The 20965-nt window shown below is 46.4% G+C and overlaps 1 protein-coding gene across 1 annotated transcript in view; it reads right to left on the bottom strand.

The window, feature by feature from the left end:
- The window catches only part of dnah10 (dynein axonemal heavy chain 10), a 61152-nt gene that overhangs the window by 7737 nt on the left and 32450 nt on the right, over window positions 1-20965 (bottom strand). Inside the window, exons 40-64 of the mRNA XM_082968542.1 lie at window positions 14298-14433; window positions 13718-13840; window positions 13479-13610; window positions 12913-13129; window positions 12673-12792; window positions 12342-12487; window positions 12031-12183; window positions 11273-11533; window positions 10985-11157; window positions 10773-10866; window positions 10476-10643; window positions 10100-10288; window positions 9718-9889; window positions 9411-9614; window positions 9243-9323; window positions 8903-9100; window positions 8574-8735; window positions 8171-8345; window positions 2857-3038; window positions 2070-2206; window positions 1637-1854; window positions 1131-1352; window positions 845-992; window positions 442-721; window positions 97-326 (exon numbers count right to left, since the gene is read on the bottom strand). Coding sequence (XP_082824668.1) covers window positions 97-326; window positions 442-721; window positions 845-992; window positions 1131-1352; window positions 1637-1854; window positions 2070-2206; window positions 2857-3038; window positions 8171-8345; window positions 8574-8735; window positions 8903-9100; window positions 9243-9323; window positions 9411-9614; window positions 9718-9889; window positions 10100-10288; window positions 10476-10643; window positions 10773-10866; window positions 10985-11157; window positions 11273-11533; window positions 12031-12183; window positions 12342-12487; window positions 12673-12792; window positions 12913-13129; window positions 13479-13610; window positions 13718-13840; window positions 14298-14433 — 4321 coding nt within the window. The remainder of the gene's footprint in view (window positions 1-96; window positions 327-441; window positions 722-844; window positions 993-1130; window positions 1353-1636; window positions 1855-2069; window positions 2207-2856; window positions 3039-8170; window positions 8346-8573; window positions 8736-8902; window positions 9101-9242; window positions 9324-9410; window positions 9615-9717; window positions 9890-10099; window positions 10289-10475; window positions 10644-10772; window positions 10867-10984; window positions 11158-11272; window positions 11534-12030; window positions 12184-12341; window positions 12488-12672; window positions 12793-12912; window positions 13130-13478; window positions 13611-13717; window positions 13841-14297; window positions 14434-20965) is intronic.

The following is a 20965-nucleotide window of genomic DNA, read 5'->3' as shown; positions in this document are numbered from 1 at the left end:
CATCAGAAAACACAGACAAAGCATTAAGAGAGCCCAGGCCTCATGCTCTCTGATGTCTTCCCCTTGAGAGTGAGTGTATCCTGTCTCCAGACAAACCTCGCTAGCCTTGGACTTGGTCTCCTCCAGAGTGTGGACCAGCTCCACGTTATCCAGCATGTTGCCTGTGGAAGTGGCCAGTTCCCTCAGCAGAGAGTCCTCCAGGTCTTTCAGCAGCTTCTTGTTCTCACTGGTCTCCTGGATAAGTCTCTCCCGCTGCTCCTCCAGCTCCTTACGCTCAAAGCCCACGATCACACTCAGCAGCTGGTCCTCCAGACCCTTCAGCGTCACTGAGAGAGACACACACACGCACGCACACAGGCACACGCACACAATCTGTTACCCCACACACTCACACCACATACAGTGTAGACACAGGCGTGCTGACATACAGAGACGTCTCACCAGTGTAGTTGATGACCATGGCCTTCCCGAACACAGAGGGAGAGTACTTAGGGTTGGACAGTTTGGTGTTGAGGTAGAGTTTGAAGTTGGGGTCGTAGTCCACCTCCTTGTCCCCCAGCGTTATAACCTGCCGGCCCTCGGCTCCTTTCACGTTCTTCTCCAGGACGTTGTCGATCACAGGGTCGATGTACTCATCCACGTCTTGGAACAGGAAGGGAAAGCCATACTTGATGGCCATCTCCAGCTGCTTCAAGAAGTCTGGGTCGTTGAACGAAGAGATCTATGGAAGAGGTCAATCACATACAGTATAAGAATAACATCCAGTAAATGACTTCCAGTAATTTGCAAATGTAAAAGAATAATAGTTAGATCCTGTGAAGTCAGCTGATAAAGTTAGCCGTACCTTGAGGTTGAACTTCTCCTCCTTCTTTTTGATCCAGTTGAGGGCTTGCTGTTGGGGGTCGATACACATGGGGAAGCGGCTGGCCCTGGTGGTCAGAATCCCGTTCTGGACTGACAGCTCATCTGGAGGAAGGCCCTCTGACCCCCATCTACAACACAGACACCTTTACTCTCTCTCTTCCTCTCACACAGGGACGGAAACACACGCATAAAAAAAAAACGCACTCACAAATGCATGTACGCACACACACACTTACACACACCAACACACACGTACAGTCTCTGACCTGCTGATCTCCACCTCGTCGGTCAGTAGACTCTCCACTCTGAAGGGCTGGCTGAGAGGGATGCCTCTCTCCAACACATCCTTCTCCCACACGTCAAACACCATCTCATTCCTGAAGTCCCAGCTGAATGCCCCCTCGTAGCTCAGGAACGCAGCACAGATCAGGCAGTCGCCTAGGAGACGCACACGACGCTGCTTCAACTCCTCCAGGTCATCTGTCCATCTGGGAAGAGGAAGAAGGAGAGGAAGACGAGAAGAGGAGGAAGAGACAGATACAGAGACGGTAGGGCACAGACGTCATTTCAACGTCTAGTTTTGGTTTACATTTGGTTGAGTTGTCAACTAATGTGAATTCAACAAAACATTTCACCATGTCATTGGATTTAGGTTAAAAGTTGGGTGAAATGACATGGAAACAACGTTGATTCAAATATGGTCCACAGCCTTCAACTGGCTGTAAGTTATGCTGAGTCTGTGTGTATATGCACTCCACCGTGCTGTCCTCACCGCTCATTCTCCGAGCCCAGGCCTGAAATGAGTTTGTCAGCAGCGATCAGCCTCCTCTCCATGACCTCAGCCTCCTCCTGCAGCAGCTGCTTCTCCCCCATGGCAGCACTGTACTTGTCCCCCAGCGCCCCCAGCTCCCTCTGGATGGTCCCCAGCTCGTTCTGAATACGCTCCAGCTCACGCTTGCTCTGGAAGAAGTTCTTCTCTAGGCGCGCCACCTGCATCAGACAGCCAGGGGGGTTGAAACGCCACTAACACAACACTGCTCATTCTTAAAGGCTGGTGCCATTTAACTGGCATGGGCCATATGCTGGATAGTGTTATGACTATAACATAAACAAAAGAGATCCATGACTATGGCACTTCCCCTGTGCCGATCAAAGTAATTTACACTGTTTATACTATCTTTATCACATTGCCTGGATCACGTTACCTTCTCTCTCTTGGGCTTGATCTCCCTGGCGACATCACAGTAGCCCATGACAGCCTCCACAAACTTGAGCATCCCAGAGCCAGCCTTACTGATGGCCTGCATCTCCTCAAAGCTGGTGTTCAGGTTCTTCAAGAAGCCTGGCCAGGAGAAACACAGGGCAATAGAGTGAACATATACAGGTAACTGCCAAAATAAAGAAAACACTTGAGTAAATGAGGCATACAAAGTATATTGAAATCAGGTGTTTCCACACAGGTGTGGTTCCTGAGTTAACTAAGCAATTAACATCCCATCACGCTTAGGGTCATCTATACATATGCCCAGTTGCCCATGAGTTTGGCTACCATGGCTAGAAAGAGCCAGAGAGGTCTCAAAGGAGCATAGAGGATTTAAAGTGTGTGTGTGTCTCAGTACCACTCACCCGATCTAAACCCAATTGAACACTTATGGGAGATTCTGGAGCCGCGCCTGAGACAGTATTTTCCTCCACCACAAACACCAAATTATTTCTTGTGGAACAATGGTGCACGCATCCTTCCAACAGAGTTCCAGACACTTGTAGAATTTACGCCAAGGAGCATTGAAGCTGTTCTGGCGGCTCATGGTGGCACAACACTCTATTAAGACACTTTATGATGGTGTTTCCTTTATTTTGGCAGTTACATATATCCATGTATTTGCTATTTGAGGGCTCATACTGCATATTCAAGTTGCATTACGGATAAAGTTAGACATATTGTTGTCCTGTTTTGGCGTGAAAACCACAGAACAGAAGTGGCCTACCTACCTCTGACAGTCTTGACCTGGCTGGGGTTGATGGCATCACAGTCCATCTCCATCAATGCGCGCAGGAAGTTGCCCTCTGACATCATGCTCTTGGCTGACTTCCAGCTGATCTCCTTCTGGCCTCGCATCACCAGGATGCACTCACACACCACCTGCACCTGTTTGGGCGGCTTGGCAAATGATCTGTAAGGGTTGACGCGCCAGACGAGCGGACAGAAGCACAACCAAAGAGACAGGCACAGGAAAAAAATTATCAATGGACATGAATGGAGCTCCAGGGCAACAACTTTTGTTAAAGCTGGAATCCGCATAAGGTGGAACAGCGCCACTGTATGACGTAGCGCCTTGGTTATTATTTTCTTTTGTTGATGAAAAAGAGGAGAGGAACATCTGGCATCATGGTAATTTAGAAAAAAATCACACACGTAATGATGTCTGAGGGAAGAAAAACTGTTTTCGTTGTCTGAAATAACTTCTTTGTTGTTGTAATATCACAAATGGACGTGGCAGTTCCACCAAGTATGAATTGCTGCTTTAAAGGAGTCAAGCGGGAAAACAATCTAAACCAGAAAATATTTGTTTCGTTTCTATCCATTGGCAAATCCTACACCTCTCCAAGGGGGAAATATACAGTGTCTCGACACAGCACTGCAAGATCTGTAAAACAGGATTTACAGTGTCTTCAGAAAGTATTAACACGCCTTGACTTTTAACACATTTTGTGGTGTTACAGCCTGAATTAAAAAAATATTTCATTGAGATTTTGTGTCACTGGCCTACACACAAAACCCCATAATGTCAAAGTGGAGTTATGTTTTTAGAAATGTTTACAAATTAATAAAAAATGAAAAGCAGAAATGTCTCGAGTCAATAAGCATTCAACCCCTTTGTTATGGCAAGCCTAAATAAGTTCAGGAGTTCAAATGTGTTTAACATGATTTCTGAATGACTACCTCATCTCTGTACCTCACACATACAATTATCTGTAAGGTCCCTCAGTCAAGCAGTGAATTTCAAACACAGATTCAACCACAAAGACCAGGGAGATTTTCCAGTGCCTCGCAAAGAAGGGCACCTATTGGTAGATGGGTAAATATAAAAAAAGCAGACATTGAATATCCCTTTGAGCACGGTGATGTTTGTAATTACACTTTGGATGGTGTATCAATACACCCAGTCACTACAAAGATACATGCATCCTTCCTAACTCAGTTGCCGGAGAGGAACGAAAACCACTCAGAGATTTCACCATGAGGCAATGGTGACTATAAAACAGTTACAGAGTTTAATGGCTGTGATAGGAGAAAAAAGAGGATGGATCAACAATATTGTAGTTACTCCACAATACTAACCTAAATGACAGTGTGAAAAGAAGGAAGCCTGTACAGAATAAAAGTATTCCAAAACATGCATCCTGTTTGCAATAAGACACTAAAGTAAAACTTCAAAAAATGTGGCAACAAAAATGAACTTTTTGTGCTAAATACAAAGCATTATGTTAGGCGCAAATCCAACACAACACTGAGTACCACTCTTCATATTTTCAAGCATGATGGTGGCTGCATCATGTTATGGGTATGCTTGTCATCGGCAAGGACTAGGACGTTTTTTTAGGATAAAAATAAACAGATTAGAGCTAGCTAAGCAAAATCCGAAAGGAAAACTGGTTCAGTCTACTTTCCAACAGACACTGGGAGACAAATTCACCTTCAGCAGGACAATAACCTAAAACACTAGGAAAAATATACACTGGAGTTGCTTACCAAAACAACATTGAATGCTCCTGAGTGGTCTAGTTACAGTTTTGACCTAAATTTGCTCAAAAATCTATGTTAAGACTAGAAAATAGCTGTCTAGTAAGGATCAACCAACTTGACAGAGCTTGACGAATGTTTTAAATAATAATGTGACAATATTATTGGGTTGTGCCGTGGCGGAGATCTTTGTGGGCTATACTCGGCCTTGACTTAGGACGGTAAGTTGGTGGTTGGAGACATCCCTCTAGTGGTGTGGGGGCTGTGCTTTGGCAAAGTGGGTGGGGTTATATCCTGCCTGTTTGGCCCTGTCCAGGGGTATCATCGGATGGGGCCACAGTGTCTTCTGATCCCTCCTGTCTCAGCCTCCAGTATTTATGCTGCAGTAGTTTATGTGTCGGGGGGCTAGGGCCAGTCTGTTACATCTGGAGTATTTCTCTTGTCTTATCCGGTGTCCTGTGTGAATTTAAATATGCTCTCTCTAATTCTCTCTTTCTTTCTTTCTCTCGGAGGACCTGAGCCCTAGGACCATGCCTCAGGACTACCTGGCATGATGACTCCTTGCTGTTCCCAGTCCACCTGGCCGTGCTGCTGCTCCAGTTTCAACTGTTCTGCCTGCGGCTATGGAACCCTGACCTGTTCACCGGACGTGCTTGTTGCACCCTCGACAACTACTATGATTATTATTATTTGACCATGCTGGTCATTTATGAACATTTTAACATCTTGACCATGTTCTGTTATAATATCCACCCGGCACAGCCAGAAGAGGACTGGCCACCCCTCATAGCCTGGTTCCTCTCTAGGTTTCTTCCTAGGTTTTTGGCCTTTCTAGGGAGTTTTTCCTAGGGAGTTTTTCCTAGCCACCGTGCTTCTTTCACATGCATTGCTTGCTATTTGGGGTTTTAGGCTGGGTTTCTGTACAGCACTTTGAGATATCAGCTGATGTACGAAGGGCTATATAAATACATTTGATTTGATTTGATTTATTGTACAATCCAGGTGTGCAAAGCTCTTTGAGACTTACCCAGAAAGACTCACAGCTGTAATTCCTGCCAAAGGTGATTCTAACATCAAGATACAGTTGAAGTCTGAAGTTTACATACACCTTAGCCAAATACATTCAAACTCAGTTTTTTCACAATTACTGACATTTAATCCTAGTAAATATTCCCTGTTTTAGGTCAGTTAGGATCACCACTTTATTTAAAAAATGTGAAATGTCAGAATAATAGTAGAGAGAAAGATTTATTTCAGCTTTTATTTCTTTCATCACATTCCCAGTGGGTCAGAAATTTACAAACACTCAATTAGTATTTGGTAGCATTGCCTTTAAATTGTTTAACTTGGGTTAAACGCTTCGGGTAGCCTTCCACAAGCTTCCCACAATAAGTTGGGTGAATTTTGGCCCATTCCTCCTGACAGAGCTGGTGTAATTGAGTCAGGTTTGTAGGCTCCCTTGCTCGCACATGTTTTTTTCAGTTCTGCCCACAAATTTTCTACAGGATTGAGGTCAGGGCATTGTGATGGCCACTCCAATTGTCCAATACCTTGATTTTGTTGTCCTTAAGCCATTTTGCCACAACTTTGGAAGTATGCTTGGGGTCATTGTCCATTTGGAAGACCCATTTGCGACCAAGCTTTAACTTCCTGACTGATGTCTTGAGATGTTGCTTCAATATATCCACATAATTTTCCTTCCTCATGATGCCATCTATTTTGTGAAGTGCACCAGTCCCTCCTGCAGCAAAGCACCCCCACAACATGATGCTGCCACCCCCATGCTTCCCGGTTGGGATGGTGTTCTTCAGCTTGCAAGCTTCCCTCTTTTTCCTCCAAACATAATGATGGTCATTATGGCCAAACAGTTCTATTTTTGTGGACATTTCTCCAAAAAGCACAATCTTTGTCCCCATGTGCAGTTGCAAACCGTAGTCTGGATTTTTTATGCCGGTTTTGGAGCAGTGGCTTCTTCCTTGCTGAGCGGCATTTCAGGTTATGTCGATATAGGACTTGTTTTACTGTGGATATAGATACTTTTGTACCTGTTTCCTCCAGCATCTTCACAAGGTCCTTTGCTGTTGTTCTGGGATTGATTTGCACTTTTCGCATCAAAGTACGTTCATCTCTAGGAGACAGAACGCGTCTCGTTCCTGAGCGGTATGACGGCTGCGTGGTCCCATGGTGTTTATACTTGCTTACTATTGTTTGTACAGATGAATGTGGTACCTTCAGGCGTTTGGAAATTGCTCCCAAGGATGAACCAGACTTGTGGAGGTCTACAATTTTCTTTCCGAGGTCTTGGCTGATTTCCCCATGATGTCAAGCAAAGAGGCACTGAGTTTGAAGGTAGGCCTTGAAATACATCCACAGGTACACCTCCAATTGACTTATATGATGTCAATTAGCCTATCAGAAGCTTCTAAAGCCATGACATCATTTTCTGGAATGTTCAAAGCTGTTTAAAGGCACAGTCAACTTAGTGTATGTAAACTTCTGACCCACTGGAATTGTGATACCGTGAATTATAAGTGAAATAATCTGTCTGTAAACAATTGTTGGAAAAATTACTTGTGTCATACACAAAGTAGATGTCCTAACTGACTTGCCAAAACTATAGTTTGTGAACAAGAAATTTATGGAGTATTTGAAAAAAAGAGTTTTAATGACTCCAACCTAAGTGTATGTAAACTGACTTCAACTGTATATTAGTGTCATTAAGATATATTAGTGTTTTATTTTTCCTATTTCATTTTTTTTACAAATCTTATCATATTGACAGTGAGTATTTTGTGTAGATCGTTGACAAAAAATGATAATTAAATCCATTTTAATCCCACCTTGTAATAACAAAATGTGGAAAATGTCAAGGCACTGTATTTTCTTTGGAGTGTTGAAATTGAGTTTTCTATGAATTAGGATAAGGATCACGTAAAAAAGCATAGGTCACACTAGGTTCATACTTACATCCTCCTTCAACAGATGGATTAAAAACTCGAAACCTATTCCCAGTGAATGTTTTTGAAGTGTGGGAATGACGTATTTGATTTGTGTTTTTTGTTATATGTTTTTATTGATTTGTGTCTAACCAAAGCTGCCTTCTCTATCTATGAGGTTAGTGGTTTGGACCAGGTGTGTTCAGTTCAGTCCTGCTCCTGGAGGTCTGCTCTGTGTAAGCTTTAAAGCCACTGAGTAACTTGTTCCATTAATCAACATAAGACATTTCCCAAAATCACCATCTGTAATTTTCCTATGACAACATTTTCCTATTTTCCAGGGAGCCAAGGGCCGGGGAAGGGGCCAGATGACAACGTGACACTCCATCAGAACCAGACTGCTGACTCCTGGCCCAGACTGTCTGATCTGTCTGATGAGTGTAACCACTACATTATGGGTGCCTCCCAAATTACACTCTATTCCCTATATAGTGCAGAGTCAAAAGTAGTGCACTATATAGTGAATAGGGTGCCATTTGTGACACACCTCTGTTTAACTTGTGGGACACAGAACCAACCAGGTGGGTGCAGTGGAGCACAGAGGGGGGAAGGCAGGGAGGGGCACCTGATCTCAGTGACGTCAGACTTGTCCAGGCTCTGCAGGGCGATGCGGGCTGCCTCCAGAGCAGGCAGGGCCTCAGCCAATGAGCTCTCAGCATCCCTCTTCTCCACAGCGATCACCTTGTTCTGCTCCTCAATCTCCTTGGCTTTGTCCTCCGCCAGCTTCTTCTTCTCCTCAGCTACACAAGAAGGAGAGTTATGTTTTCTTGTGCTGCCCTGTGGGCTATGATTAACACGGTATGGGTACAGCGAACGTGTCTTAAGGCTCTTCCCAAATGGCACCAGATTCCCTATATAGTGCATTACGGTATGAGCCCTGGTCATAAGTAATGCACTAAATAGGGAATAGGGTATATGGAAAGGGTTACATTTGGAACTCAGCCTAATGCTGTGTTGACTGCACTGACCCACGGTGGTGTTGGTGGCGATCTCCTGCAGTAGGATCTCACAGGCAGAGGATTTCTCTGCTAGAACCACCTTCTGCTCTGCCAGCTTGATGTTGAGCTCAGCCAGCTGCACACTGGCCTCCTTCAGCTTATCCAGACCACCCTCCAGACGCTTACACTGAGCTGGGACACCACGCGAGGGACAGAGGGAGACAACTTTACTATCTCTCACACGCAGGCACACACACAAAAAAAACACAAATACCAGTGCAATACAGCACAGCAGTAGCAGGGAAACCAAGGCTCTTTCATTAGGCTTGATATTTCTCCCACTCTGTGCTCCCTGTTACCCAGGATGTATTGGTCCTTGTCCTCCAGGAGGTTGGCGTAGGTGCTGATGAAGTCCAGGTAGTTCTTGGGGGTGACGTAGTTGCTGCGTCTGAGCTTCTGCAGGAACATCTTGCTGTAGTCACCCACCGAGCCGTGCACCATACACACGTGAGCAATTACGGCTGCCGAGTGCCTCTCAGGGATCATCGGACTCTCACCTGTGGCATGACATTGATGGGTTCAGTTGCACCACTATAAAGCTTGTATAAACACCCTAATCAGAGTCAGTGATAAATGTATCGATTGTACAATTTTAGTACATTGTAGTGGTGGTGGAAGTGTGAATCTGTGATTCCATACCCAGGAAAGACTGAGCCACAGCATGCAGAGCCTGAGGAGGCCAGGGCAGGAACCAGTCAATACCAGTGTTGTTCACCAGCCCTGTGACATAAATGAGACAAGGAGCAATAACATAAACTCTTCAGACAGTAGACAAAGCCAAGTGAATGGTAGTGAAGGGTTGTGTACCTGGGAAGTTCCTGCAGCGTGTCCTCAGGGTGTCTCCCACAGGGGACATTCCCAGGACAATGTGCAGGTTGTTGGCACTCTTGTTGACAAAGTACTGCCACACGCTCTCCTTGGATGGGCCAGAGCCCATCTTCATGGCCTCATCACGGAGCTGGTTCAGCACCATCTCTTTCTCATCATCTGGGAACAGAGCAGGGACCATGCCTGCACACACAGAGGGTTAGTCTGACTGCAGAATCTGGTCCAAAGTAGTGCATTATCTAGGGAATAGGGTGGCATTTGGGATGGTGTATGCTCAAGTTTTTACCCGAGGTGAGCATATTGTTGATGAGTTCCAGGAAGCCCTCCTCAGCCACGTGGGCATCAGTGAAGAGGAAAACCGTCTTCTTGTCCTCAATGCCCAGCTTCAGATACAGGATCTTCAGGTCCTCACGGAGGTTGGTCTCTGAGTAGCCTCTGCTCAGTGTAATCTCAAACACCTGGAGAGGCAAACAACAGTCCATATAAGAAGGTATCTTTCTGGTGTCTCAAATTAAAGGCCTCCTCCCATATGAGCAGTAGCAGATGATGGATGTGTCTCAACTGGCACTCTATTCCCTATATAGTGCACTACTTTTGTCCAGAGCAAAAGTAGTACACTATATAGGGAATAGGGTGCCAGTTGGGACGCAGAGATGTGTCTGGCTGACCTCGCAGCCTGCGGTGAATGCGGCCAGCTTGGTAAGGGACTGCTTCCCGGAGCCGCCAACCCCCACCAGCAGGGCGTGGCCGCGGTCCATCCTGATGATGCGGTGCACTCTTGTCAGGTGCTCCAGGGCGTCGTCAAACAGAACCAGTTTCATCTTGGTCTTGTTCTCATTGTACTCCTCCAGGATCTCCTACAGAGCATTGACAGGTTAGCAACGAGACAAAGGCTTGAGACTGGGCAAACAGTAAAGTTGTGATATTTTGAACATATTGAAAAAAGGGTGCCGTTCAATTTTGCCTAGTACAGGTGACAAGGGGCAATTATAAATGTAAAAATCAAACACACGTTTGAAAGTCATCATCCCAACTTCTGAGTACCTGGAACAAGGCTTTGGAAGCGTCATAGTCCTGTATGTCCTCATAGACGCGTGGCTCAGACTCGTTGAGGGCAGTTCTGTAGTCACCAAACAGGATGGGGTCCCTCATGGCAGACTCCAAGTCTGACTTAAAGTGCTCATCTATCAGGTTCTTTATATGGCCCTGGACCTGAGAGACAACAAGACAGGGGACAGATGAGAATGGAAAACAAGTACAATATAGTAAGAGGAAGTTACTGTAAAGTCATTAATACATTTTTCATGATTAAGCAGAACAGAACCATGCAGATGAACGTACCAGGGCTTTGTCTATTTCATTGATGAGCCTGTCATGGAACACCCTCAGGCACTCGTTCCTCCACACACGCACAAACTGGGTGACCGTCAGAAACCTACAGAAGAGAAACGCTCAGAGACTAAACATGACAACACTTAACATGAGCTTCTAGGTGTTAGCAACATCTTCTTAACACATGTTATTTAGATTCAACCGAGGGTAATGTTTAAGACCTCTCAGCGTTGGTGAGGACCAGGCCGTTGTAGACTCTGGACAGGTCCCTGAGGTTGAAGATGTAGTGGAACTTGGATGGCGTGGGCGGCAGGTCTTTGATGATGTTCTTGTACAGCTCCAGAGTGCAGATAGTCAGCTTGTCACACATCTTCTGGATGCACTCCTCAAACGGCTACGGTTTAAATGGTTAGAGTTCAATCAAGTCATTTCATACAATAATTCATGTGTGGTAATGCTGTTTTTGGTGGTAACAGCTGCATCTTAAAACGTGTGACAGTGCGTCTCACCATGGTGTGTCCCTTGAGGATGGAGGAGTAGATAAGATGGAGGGAGTCCTCGTCTGGGAAGGGGATGTTGAAGACACTAAAGAGGGAGATGAAGCGGGTGTCCACCTCGTTCCTCCCACCTCCTGCCTTGCCCATGGCTGCGATGAAGCCTAGGTCCTTCAGAACTTTGTAGTTCAGCTCCTTCCCTCTGTCATACATGCCTCCTCGGTCCAACAGCAGCTTCAGCAGGGCAATGGGCTGCTGGGTCCCATAATCATCCACCTGATAGGACACAGGTGTCACGCCCTGACCATAGACAGCCCTTGGTTCTCTATGGTGTTGTAGGTTAGGGCGTGACTAGGGGGTGTTCTAGTCTTTTCATTTCTTTGTTGGTGCTCTTGGTATGGTTCCCAATTAGAGGCAGCAGATGTTCGTTGTCTCTAATTGGGGATCATACTTAAGTTCTCCATTGTTCCCACCTGGGTTGTGGGATATTGTTTTGTTGAGTGCTGATGCGCGCTCTGTTACTTCACGGTCGTTGTTTGTTTATTGTTTTGTTTAAGTTTCACAAATAAAAGATGTGGAACTCGAATCACGCTGCGCCTTGGTCCGTCTATCCCAACAACCGTGACAACAGGTACAATGACATACCAACATACAATCAACGAGACAAACAAACACGCTAACCTACATTAACACAGACACACATGTAAAGGATGAAGGTTGAGGGATGGAAGAGAGGGTGATGGGGAGCTAGAGAAGTGCAGGCAGGTACCTACCCTGGGCATGTTGAGGTCATCCATAAAGACCAGCAGTCTTTTACCCATTGGAGGGCCGTATATCTCCTTTGTCCTCTTCTCCACGCTGGCCTCAAGGTTCCTCTGGAGGTCCATGGAGGTGGTCCGTGATGAGAAGTTAATGGTCAGCATCATCTGGAGACACAAAGAAGCAACATTAAACATAGTTAATACACATGGTGTGTGTCCTAAATGGGCCCTGGTCAAAAGTAGTGCACTATATAGGGAATAGGTTGTCATTTCAGTGTCATGGGCTCTGTCTGTGTCTCTGTGACATCCTGTTGTAAACTCACAGTAGTGTCCATGTTGAGGTTCTTCAGGAAATTCTGAGTAGTGGCTGTCTTGGAGGTGCCAGACTCTCCCACCAGAACTACAGGCCTCTTGATCTTCACCATCTGCTCCAGTAGCCAACTGGCTCGCGTGGTGTCCACAGTAGGGACTGTAAGAGAGAGAGAGATGGAGATAGAGATTGAGAGAAATAGATGGAGAGAGAGGAAGGAGAAAGAGGGGAGGTTGGAAAATGAAAGTGAGGTTGGAAAAAAGGGTACATGTGGTATCTGTAGGAATCTAGTGGATGATTTATTTATTTGTTTTTTGCTGAGCACACATGCATTGATGCTTTACCCAGGATATCGATGAACTTCACATCAGGGCTGTGAACATATTTGGTGACCAGGGAGCTCCAGGTAACCCACTTCTTCTTGGTCCCATCAAAATGGAAATCGTACAGAGTTGGCAGGTAACCTGTGGACGGACATCCCAACCATTCATTTTATGAATAACTTGTAGTTTTGGGTATCTAATAGCTGAATACAGATTGAAGTATGACTATTTGACCCTTGGCTTGGACAGTGCCTCTCTCACCTGGAATCTCTCCAGGTCCAGCAAGAGCCTTCTCATCATGACCAGTGGTCAAGCTGGACAGTTTCTTTACAAAGTCATCAAATTTGGCCCGTCTGTTGTCCAGTAGGCATGCCCCCAGAGAGCAATACAGCGCCTCCAGGAAGAAACACTCCAGAACATCAGCATCATAGACCTCTGTCTCCAGCAGGGCATCTAGCATCATGGACAACTGCATCACCTGGACACGACAGACAGACAGACAGACAGACAGACAGACAGACAGACAGACAGACAGACAGACAGACAGACAGACAGACAGACAGACAGACAGACAGACAGACAGACAGACAGACAGACAGACAGACAGACAGACAGACAGACAGACAGACACATCATGAAAATGGACTATGGAACTAGAAATGTAGAGTAAGAAGTTTGCTGGATCCAATCTTAGGTAGGTGATACAGAAACTGATTTTGTTGCAGGAAATTCTGATTCTGTTCATGAGATTACATTTGGGTAAATATAATTAGGAACATGTTATAACACTCATGTTATAACACACGAGAAGGCCAAGCTGTACCAACCATGTTGAGATCAGTCTGAGGGACGATGGTCTTCAGTTTCTCCACCTGTTTGCCGTCAACAATACCCTCCACTATCATGTCGATAGTGCTGGGCACGTACTTTACAAACAGCTTCTCCAGGTGTGGTTGTTCCTGTCCAGGAAAAGACAAGCAAATGCAAGATGAGACATTTCAACATCAATTTTTATAAAGCTGAAAGGATAAAACCTTTATGCATTTTACTGTGTCATGTTCCTTACCTTTGGAGGTCTGTTGCTGACCCATTTCTGCCAGTAGGGAGTATAGCGAAGATTTTTGGGGTCCACAAACACCATCCCACAGCGAGAAACTGTAGCAGGAGAGGCATACTGCAGATCTCCAACCTACAACACATGATGGACAAATGTATTTACGATTCGCATTGAGAAATTCTTCAAGTGACAGTTCACCCAAATTACAAAATGACACATTGACTTCCTTACCCTGTAAGCAGTCTATGGACAAGGTATGACAAAAATTCATGCTTTTATTTAGTTTCCACATGCTAACATTTTAGAATTCGTGGCACAAATCCCCTTCAAGTCATGGGACCGATATCATTTTTTTTCGCGCATCACGTCCAAATTTTTCACAAGTATCTAAAATTGATTGTGAAGCTCAACAAAGTCACTTATAGATGATTTGAACATGATGTGCGAAAAATGCTAACATGGGTCCCATGACTTGAATGGGATTTGAGCCACAAACGTGTGTAATTTTGTAATTTGGGTACACTATTCCTTTAACAACTGTGCAAGTAAGGTGTGGTCTGAAGAGACTATAGTGATATTAGTGACAAACCTCAAATAGCATAGCACAGTGGTTCTGCAGGCGTATTCTCTCTCCATTGGCCAGGGTGAGCAGCTTGTTATCATCCATTACTGAGTTCATGTTCTCCACCCACAGAGCATCCACATCCCCATCAAACAGGATGTACCTGTAGGGAAGGGTTCATGTGGCAACAAGAGAAATACAGTCAGGTCCCAAATTATTGCCACCCTTGATAAAGATGAGCAAAAAATACTGAAAAAATTAATAATACAAATACTGTGCTTTATTGAACGCAAAAAAAAAGGTAATCATATTATTTTATACTAATACAATTGCTCAGAAAAATGTATTTTGTTTAACAAGTAATATTTTTTTTCTCAAAAAGATGGGGGTCAAAATTATTGGCACCCCTGTTTTCAATACCTTTCCATACCTCACCTTGCAAGGATAACGGCACTGAACCTTTTTCTAACATGTTTTATGAGATTGGAGAACACATTGGAAGGGATCTCAGACCATTCCTCCATAAATAATATTTTCAGACCCTTGATATCCATTGTCTGCGCTTTTGGACTACCCACTTCAATTCAAACCACAGGTTTTCAAAGGGGTTGAAGTCCAGAGACTGAGATGGCCATTGCAAAATGCTGATTTTGTGGTCAATTAATAATTGATTTGTAGATTTTGATGTGTGCTTGGGGTTATTGTCTTGCTGGACGATCCACTTGCGGACAAGTTTCAGCCTACTGGCAGAGGCAACCAGGTTTTTATCTAGGTACTGGGTAAAGTTCATACTGCCATAAACATTAACAAGGGCCCCAGGACCAGTGGTTGCAAAATAGCCCCATAAAATTAAAGATAAACCACTATATTTTACAGTAGGTAATAGTATTCGGTTCTTTTCTGCTTGCGCATCCTTATTTCCTTACTGGTGTGCGTGGCCAAAGAGCTCTATTTTCATGTCCTCCAACAAATGTAAACGCCTGGAGTTTGCTAAATGGCATTGGCACTTGGATTGGAACTGGTGCTATGGTCAGATGACATGAAAATAGAGCAATTGTATTAGTGTAAAATAATATATATTCTGTAGAATAATAGTGAAGACATCAAAACTATGAAATAACTATTTGGAATCATGTAGTAACCCAAAAAACGAATCATAAGACATTATAGATTTTAGATTCTTCAAAGTAGCCACCCTTTGCCTTGATGATAGCTTTGAACACTCTTGGCATTCTCTCAACCAGCTTCATGAGGTAGTCACCTGGAATGCTTATCCAATCATCTTGAAGGAGTTCCCACATATGCTGAGCACTTGTGTCACGACTTCCGCCGAAGTCGGTCCCTCTCCTTGTTCAGGCGGCGTTCGGCGTCACCGGTCTTCTTTCTAGCCATCGCCGCTCCACCTTTCATTTTCCATTTGTTTTGTCTTGTTTTCCCGCACACCTGGTTCACATTCCCTCATCAGACTAAATGTATATTACCCTCTGTTTCCCCCATGTCTGTGTGTGGAATTGTTCTTTGTGTAGGGTGTTACGCCACAGGCTGGCTTGCGCTAGGTTTGTTTCAAACCTAGGTTTGTTTGTTTTGTTTAATCCGGTTCATGCTACCGTGGTTGTGTTTTGTGCTGCCTCGCCTGTGCCTTTGGGCCAGGGTGTATATTAAAGTTCTCCTGTTATCACCCATCTCTGCTCTCCTGCGCCTGACTTCCTGACAACCAGTCACTCACCCCATTACAACTTGTTGGCTGCTTTTCCTTCACTCTGAGGTCCAACTCATCCCAAACCATCTCAATTGGGTTGAGGTTGGTTGATTGGGGAGGCCAGGTCATCTGATGCAGAATTCCATCACTCTCCTTCTTGGTCAAATAGCCCTTACACAGCCTGGAGGTGTGTTTTGGGTCATTGTCCTGTTGAAAAACGAATGATAGTCCCACTAAGCGCAAACCAGATGGCATGGCGTATCGCTGCAGAATGCTGTGGTAGCCATGTTGGTTAAGTGTGCCTCGAATTCTAAATAAATAACAGTGTCACCAGCAAAGCACCCCCACACCATCACACCTACTCCTCCATGCTTCAGTGGGAACTACACATGCAGAGATCATCCGTTCACCTACTCTGCGTCTCACAAAGACACAGGGTTGTAACCAAAAACTCAAATTTGGACACATCAGACCAAAGGACAGATTTCCACCGGTCTAATGTCCATTGCTCGTGGTTTCTTGGTCGAAGCAAGTCTCTTCTTCTTATTGGTGTCCTTTAGTAGTCGTTTCTTTGCAGCAATTCGACCATGAAGGCCTGATTCACGCAGTCTCCTCTGAACAGTTCATAAGTTCATTAGAGTGAAGATATGACTGTTACTTGAACTCTGTGAAGCATCTATTTGGGCTGCAATTTCTGAGGCTGGTAACTCTAATGATAATGCATTCCAGGTGACTACCTCATGAAGCTGGTTGAGAGAATGCCAACCGTGCGCAAAGCTGTCATCAAGGCAAAGGGTGGCTACTTTGAAGAATCTGAGTAGGTGGGACCAAACTTTTGACTGGTACTGTATATACACAGTGCCTTCTGCTTTATTACCACCTAACGGTGGATCGTCGTCGAAGGAACCGGACTGTAGATCATTGCTGGAGGTTCCAGGCTGCGGGCCGCTGCTGGAGGTTCCGGGCTGCGGGCCGCCGCTGGAGGCTCCGGGTTGCGGGCCACCGCTGGAGACTCCGGGCTGCCGCTGGAGACTCCGGGCTGCGGGCCGCCGCTGAAGACTCCGGGCTGCGGACCGCCGCTGGAGACTCCGGGCTGCGGACCGCCGCTGGAGACTCCGGGCTGCGGACCGCCGCTGGAGACTCCGGGCTGCGGACCGCCGCTGGAGACTCCGGGCTGCGGACCGCCGTTGGAGACTCCGGGCTGCGGACCGCCGCTGGAGGCTCGGGACTGGGGAGCGTCATAATAGGTTCCGGACTAGTGACCGTTGCTGCTGGCTCCATGCCATGGATCATCTCTACAGGTTCCGCGCCAAGGATCATCACTGGAGGCTTCTTACCATGGATTATCTGTACAGGTACCGGGCCATGGATTATTCCTACAGGCTTCGTGCCATGGTTTATCCCTACAGGCTCCGGACCATTTATAAGCCCTCCAGGCTTTTTGCTAAGGATTACTTATTCAGGTTCCGGGCCATGGATTACCTCTTCAGGCTTTGTGCCATGGAATATCCCTACAGTCTCCGGACCATGGATCATCACTAGAGGCTTAGTGCCATGGATTATCTCTACAGGCGTTGGACCATCGATTATCACTGGAGGCTTTGTATGAGGAGCAGGAACCGGTCTCACCGGACTGGGGAGACACACTGAGGACCGAGTGCTCAAAGCAGGCACCGGCCGTACTGGGTTATGGATGCGCACTGGAGGGAGAGCGCAAGGAGCAGGCACAGGATGTACTGTGCTATGGATTTGCACTGGAGAGAGAGTGCGAGAGGCAAGCACATGCTCCAAAATGTTTTGGGGGCTGCCTCTTGTTCTTCCCAGGTAGGCTCCGATATCGCTCGATTACCTGGCCCCAAGTCTAGTCTCTCCTCTCAATCCACTCCTGATGTGACTAGGTGTCCATTTCTGCCCGGGCACGGCGCTTGATCCAATCATGGTGGATAGTTCCGTAATGCGGGTCATATAAAGGGGACCAAGGCGCAGCGTGTAGAGTGCTCATATTTACTTTTAATGAATATACTTAAACAAAACAACAAACCGACGGACAACAGTTCCGTCAGGTGACATACACTAAACAGAAAACAACTACCCACAAAACACAGGAAGAAAAACCCCTACTTAAATAGGATCTCTAATCAGGGGCAACGAGGATCAGGTGCCTCCAATTAGAGATCAACCCAAACAATCCCAACATAGAAATAGAAAAACTAGAACTTAAACATAGAAATAGAAAACATAGAACAACCCAAAAACACCCACTGTCACACCCTGACCTACTCTACTATAGAAAATGACATCTTACTAGGGTCAGGACGTGACACCCTGCTGCTGAAAAACATCCCCACAGCATGATGCTGCCACCACCGTGCTTCACTGTAGGGATGGAGCCAGGTTTCCTCCATATGTGATGCTAGGCATTCAGACCAAAGAGTTCAATCTTGGTTTTATCAGACCAGAGAATCTTGTTTCTCATGGTCTGAGAGTTTTTAGGTGTCTTTTGGCAAACTCTAAGCAGGCTGTCATGTGCCTTTTACTAAGGAGTGGCTTCCGTCTGGCCACTACCATAAAGGCCTGATTGGTGGAGTGCTGCAGAGATGGTTGTCCTTCTGGAAGGTTCTCCCATCTCCACAGAGGAACTCTAGAGCTCTGTCAGAGTGACCAGTGGGTTCTCGGTCACCTCCCTGACCAAGGCCCTTTCCCCCCGATTTCTCAGTTTGGCTGGGCGGCCAGCTCTAGGAAGAGTCTTGGTGGTTCCAAACTTCTTCCATTTAAGAATGATGGAGGCCCCTGGGTTCTTGGTGACCTTCAATGCTGCAGACATTTTTTGGTACCCTTCCCCAGATCTGTGCCTCGACATAAACCTGTCTTGGAGCTCAACGGATAATTCCTTCATCCTCATGGCTTGGTTTTTGCTCTGACATGCACTGTCAACTGTGGGAACGTATATAGAAAGGTGTGTGCATTTCCAAATCATATCCAATCAATTGAATTTACCACAGGTGGAGTCCAATCAAGTTGTAGAAACATCTCAAAGATGATCAATGGAAACAGGATGCACCTGAGCTCAATTTCGAGTCTCATAGCAAAGGGTCTCAATAATATGTAAATAAGGTATTTCTGTTTTTAATTATTAATGCATTTGCAAAATGCATAAAAACCTGATTTTGCTTCGTCCATATGGGGTATTGTCACGTCCTGACCAGTATAAGGGTTATTTGTTATTGTAGTTTGGTCAGGATGTGGCAGAGGGTATTTGGTTTATGTGGTTCGGGGTGTGTGTATTATGTAGAGGGTAGTTGATTTATGTATTCCGGGGTTTTTTGGTCACTGCTCTATGTTAGTCTATTTCTATGTTCTTTCTAGTTAGTCTGTGTCTATGTTTAGTTAATTGGGGTGTGGACTCTCAATTGAAGGCAGGTGTTGTCTAGTTGCCTTTGATTGAGAGTCCTATATATTAGGGTGTGTTTGTAATTTGTGGGAGGTTGTTTCTTGTTTAGCTGTCATTTGCCTGACAAGACTGTCTTTTTCGTTGTTCATCATTGTTGTTATTTTTGTATACGTGTTTGTTTGGTTTTCCTTCTTTCACCTATTAAAAGATGATGAGTATACAACCCGCTGCGTTTTGGTCCTTCCCAGACGACAACCGTGACAGAACCTCCCACCAAATCCGGACCAAGCAGCGGAGGAAGGAGCAACAGGTGAACTTTGAGGAGCAAAGGGAATTTAAGTTGGACCAACGGGAGAAATGGACATGGGAGCAGATTCTGGCCGGAGAGGGCCCATGGAGGAAGTCGGGTAAGGACCGGGAACGCTACCGAGGAACACGACTGGCGTTTAAGCCCGAGAGGCAGCCCCAAGATTTTTTTTGGGGGGGGGCATATGGGTAGTTTGGCTGGGCGAGGTTTGAGCCCCAGGCCAAATCCCCGTACCTTTTCTGGGCAACCAGTGAATGGACAGGTCCCGTGCTTCGGGGTAATGGGTACTGTGGCGAGGCCAAGTATTTTTAGGCCGGTACACGCTATACCAGCGCCCCGCATTTGCCAGGGGGTAGTGGGCATCCAGCCAGTAAGAGCGATGCCAGTTCTGCGCTCGAGACCGCCAGTACGCCTCTACGGTCCAGTGCGTCAACCACGTCCGACTCGGCCTGTTCCCGCTCCCCGCACTAGCCCTGAGGTGCGTGTTCCCAGGCTGATACCTCCAGTACCAGCACCACGCATCAGGCTTCCAGTGCGTCAACCCAGTCCGACTCGGCCTGTTCCCGCTCCCCACACTAGCCCTGAGGTGCGTGTTCCCAGGCTGGTACCACCTCTACCAGCCCCACGCACCAGGCTTCCAGTGCGTCGGCCCAGCCTCAAGAGCCCGGCAACAGTGTGCAGTCCAGAGTATCCGGCAACAGTGTGCAGTCCAGAGTATCCGGCAACAGTGTGCAGTCCAGAGTATCCGGCAACAGTGTGCAGTCCAGAGTATCCGGCAACAGTGTGCAGTCCAGAGTATCCGGCAACAGTGTGCAGTCCAGAGTATCCGGCAACAGTGTGCAGTCCAGAGTATCCGGCAACAGTGTGCAGTCTAGAGTATCCGACAACAGTGTCTAGTCCGGAACCGAGGGAGACTGCCTGCGACCTGGAACCAGAGGGGTCTGCCTGCGACCCGGAACCGAGGGAGCCTGCCTGGGACCCGGAACCAAGGGAGTCTGCCTGCGACCCGGAACCGGGGGGAGTCTGCCTGCGACCCGGAACCGGGTGAGTCTGCCTGCGACCCGGAACCGGGTGAGTCTGCCAGCCACCCTCCCTTCCCTCCCTTTAGTTTAGGGGGATTTTTTGTTGTTGTTTTGTTTTTGTTGTTGTTTATTTATGAGGTGCGTCCGGGGTCTGCACCTTTGGGGGGGGGGGGGGGGGGGTACTGTCACGTCCTGACCAGTATAAGGGTTATTTGTTATTGTAGTTTGGTCAGGACATGGCAGAGGGTATTTGGTTTATGTGGTTCGGGGTGTGTG

This window comes from Salmo salar, chromosome 24 (assembly GCF_965601325.2).
Source record: "Salmo salar chromosome 24, fSalSal1, whole genome shotgun sequence".
Lineage (NCBI taxonomy): Eukaryota > Metazoa > Chordata > Actinopteri > Salmoniformes > Salmonidae > Salmo > Salmo salar.
This window is presented reverse-complemented; position numbering and strand designations above follow the sequence as displayed.